General features: G+C 68.2%; 1 protein-coding gene across 1 annotated transcript; it reads left to right on the top strand.

Moving 5' to 3' along the window:
- Positions 1–204: 204 nt before the first annotated feature.
- MNEG_11191 (ESCRT-I complex subunit) lies at positions 205–2767 on the top strand (the record flags this gene model as incomplete). Its single annotated transcript, XM_014040336.1, has 6 exons — positions 205–257; positions 429–477; positions 619–753; positions 958–1656; positions 1893–2246; positions 2546–2767. The coding sequence occupies 6 exons, from the start codon at positions 205–207 to the stop codon at positions 2765–2767; spliced, it is 1512 nt and encodes a 503-aa protein (XP_013895790.1).
- Positions 2768–3242: the final 475 nt, after the last annotated feature.

The following is a 3242-nucleotide window of genomic DNA, read 5'->3' as shown; positions in this document are numbered from 1 at the left end:
CGCCGCTGCCCTTGGGAATCACACAGCAAGTCGGTGTTTCTGCCTTTGATCGCTCGTCTCACGGCACAATGGTGGTGTATCCAACAGCTGTGCCTGGGCCACACTGCGGCATGCTATTGCATGCCACCACCGCCATTGGGAGTGTGGATTTGCCCTAGGTTGTCTCCAGCTCCCCCGACCTATCTGGCACCCGCCCTTCCGCAGATGTTCCCGACCCTCACAATCTCTGCCAGCGAGTTTCACACCAACGACGGCAGGTGCGGCGCCGGCGGGCTGCCAGCCAGAGCTCGGGCACACGTTGGGAACCGGCTGAAGCGCACAGCAAAATCATGCTTATAAAGCGACAGGAGCAGCGCAGCCGTTGGCCGGCGCACGCGGCCAGCTGACCGCCCATCAACCCTGCCCGTACGCAAACGAAATTGACGCAGGGTGCTCAACCTGCTAAAGGCGCAGGGCACAGTGCCCGTCCACTTCCAGGTGGGAAGCTGCTGCGGCCGCTCCCCCCACTCCCACGAATGCTGGCCGAGTATGGCATGTCGGACCCAACAAGCCACCAGCCAGCCCCGAAACGCGCCGCAAACTGCACCTCGGCGCTGACCGCCCCCTCGCCCCCCGCAGGGCGTCAAGTACAACATCCCCGTCATCGTCTGGCTGCCCGAGCGCTACCCTGTTCACGCGCCCCTCGTTTACGTCACGCCCACCCCCAATATGGTCATCAAGCACAACCACTCGTGCGTGGACGCCTCAGGCCAGGTCAGCAGGCGCGGTGCCTCCCACGCAAATCCAAGCGCGCCTGCTTTATTCGTTTCGTCGCCCTGTCACCTTGGCTCACCCGGCCCCCTCCCACACGCACACGCGCTGCGCTGTAGTAATCGGGTTTGCATCACCCGGCCGACCCCCCTCCCCTCTTGCCGCGCCGCGCCCGCGCCTGCTTCCCCCAACCTCTTGTGACGGCAGGTGCGGACGCCTTACGTCAGCAGCTGGCTGTACCCCTCTTCTGATCTCTCCAGCATGACGCAGGAGATGTGCATGGTGTTTGGCGCGGAGCCGCCCCTGTATAGCAAGCCCGCCGGCTACAGCCCGCCGCCGCCGCCGCCAGGGCAGGCGCACATGCAGCACAACCTGCAGGCGGCGGCGGGCGTGGGTCCGGCGCAGCAGCAACAGCAGCAACAGCAGCAGCAGCAGCAGCAGCAACAGGCGTCGTACCCGCCCGTGGCGGGATTGAGTGGGGCGCAGCGGCCGGCGTCGCAGCAGCAGTACCCGGCGGCCGACGCTGCTGCTGGCGCGGCGCTGTGGGGCGGCGCATACGCAGCGGCCATGGCGGGGGGCCGGCCGGGCGCCGGCCCCAACGCAGGCAGTAGCGGCGGAGGCAGCGGCGGCGGCGTGGGGTTTGGGCCGCTGTCCAGCAACCCGTACCCGCTCCCTGGCAGCGGCGCCGGCGCCGGCAGCGGCGGCGGCGCGGGCTCGCCGACGCGGCCGGCGCGCGGGGTGCAGGCTGAGCTAGAGGATGCGTTTGCGTCGCTGGCGGTGCGGGCGCTGCAGGGGCGGCTGCAGGCGGGGCTGGAGGCGTTCAACCGGGAGGCGGCGCGCGAGATGGACTCCCTGCTGGAGGTGCAGCGGCAGCTGATGGCGCGGGAGCAGGAGCTGCAGCGTGCGGTGGGTCCGCATGCTGCGGCAGACGCGCGAGTCGCGCGGCAGGGCGGGGCGTGGAGGCTGACGAGCAGGGGGGTAGCTTGATGGGCGCGGTCTAGGGCCTGCGAGAGCAGCGGCCGGCCCTGACTGGGCTCCGCCGCGTTGATGCCGTCACACAAGGATTGCAGTCACCACCAGCGAGTCCCGCCCAGTCGCCTCGACCCGTCACCCACGCGCCACCCCCCCTCGCTGACCCCCAGGTGGGCTCGGTGCAGCAGGAGCGCGCCGGCACAGAGGGCGTCGTCGCAGAGCTGGGCGCCAAGTGCCGCGCCCTCGAAAAGTGGCTGGAGGGCAACGAATGGAAGGCCGCCGCGCTCGGCGCGTCGAGCGGCGGCGGCGCCGCGGCCGGGGACGCGGGCGCGGGCTCGGGCGCGGACGCGGCGGCGGCGCTGCTGTCGAAGCTGGACGTGAACAAAATGGTGGTGCCCGAGGACGACCTCAGCCGGCAGGCGCTGACCGCGCAGGCGGAGGACCTGGCGGTTGAGGACGCGCTGACTGTGCTGGACCGCGCGCTGCAGGGCGGCAAGGTGGCGGTGGACGCCTACATAAAGCAGGTGCGGGGGCGTGCGCGCTTCTCGAATGCTGAGTGTGTGTGGGTTGAGGTTGCGGGTGGGGGTGGGGTGTGGGTTGATGCCTTGGGGGAAAGTGCGTGCATGTGTGTGTCTATTTGCAGAACGACGGCACCAAAAGCGGGGGGTTGGCCGGACGCTGTGGCGAGGTTGCGTCATGCGTCCAATTGGGGACCGCGTGCTGCGCTGCGGGGCTGCTGCTGCGCCCATGTCCCTGCATTATCCTGAAACATCCCGCCCGCACGCCCTCTTGTGTCGCACCCCCTGCCCCGTGCCCTGCGCAGTCCCGCACGCTGTGCCGCACCCAGTTCTTTGTGCGCGCCCGGGGGCTGAAGATCGCGCAGCTGCAGCAGCAGGCCGCCGCCCGCGCGCCGCCACCGAATGGGGGCGCGAGGGGCGGCGGCGCCCCGCCGGCGGGGCCGGGCTACCCCATGGTGCAGGGCGACGGCTGGTCGCACACCGCGCCCGGGGGCGCCTCGTTCCACCAGCGCGGCGGCGCGCGGTGAGGGCGCTGCCCCGCGGCGAGCGCTGTACGTGCGGGTGCCTAAAATCAATAGCCCGCCTCAGCAGCTGCCTGTGCAGGAGCGCACGCACATTCGTCACATTGCCACGCGCTTTGCTTGCGTACCCTCTTTCAACGTTTTGTGTGACATTTTGCGTGTGTAATGTGTGTGCATCACATTCGGCTTCGAGCAGTTGCAGGACTCTTCTCCAATTGAAAAAAAGTCTATTGGGGAGAAAAGCGCCGGTCCTGGAACAGGAGCAGCCTAGCCTGGAATTGCACACGGCCTTGCAGAACTGTGTGTCATGATACTAACCAACAGTGCTTCCAGTTTGCTTTCTGCCTACTGTCACCTGCTGGTGGAAGTCAGCACTACGCCGCGTGTCAGCGTCGCTGCCCCCTGCCTGTGGGGTCACTCAGGCTTGCTTGACATTTCGGACTTCATTTCATATCGCATACATACTCACACCACACCCGCG

The sequence above is a fragment of the Monoraphidium neglectum genome (genome assembly GCF_000611645.1).
Source record: "Monoraphidium neglectum strain SAG 48.87 unplaced genomic scaffold scaffold02633, whole genome shotgun sequence".
In the NCBI taxonomy this organism is placed as follows: Eukaryota; Viridiplantae; Chlorophyta; class Chlorophyceae; order Sphaeropleales; family Selenastraceae; genus Monoraphidium; species Monoraphidium neglectum.
This window is presented reverse-complemented; position numbering and strand designations above follow the sequence as displayed.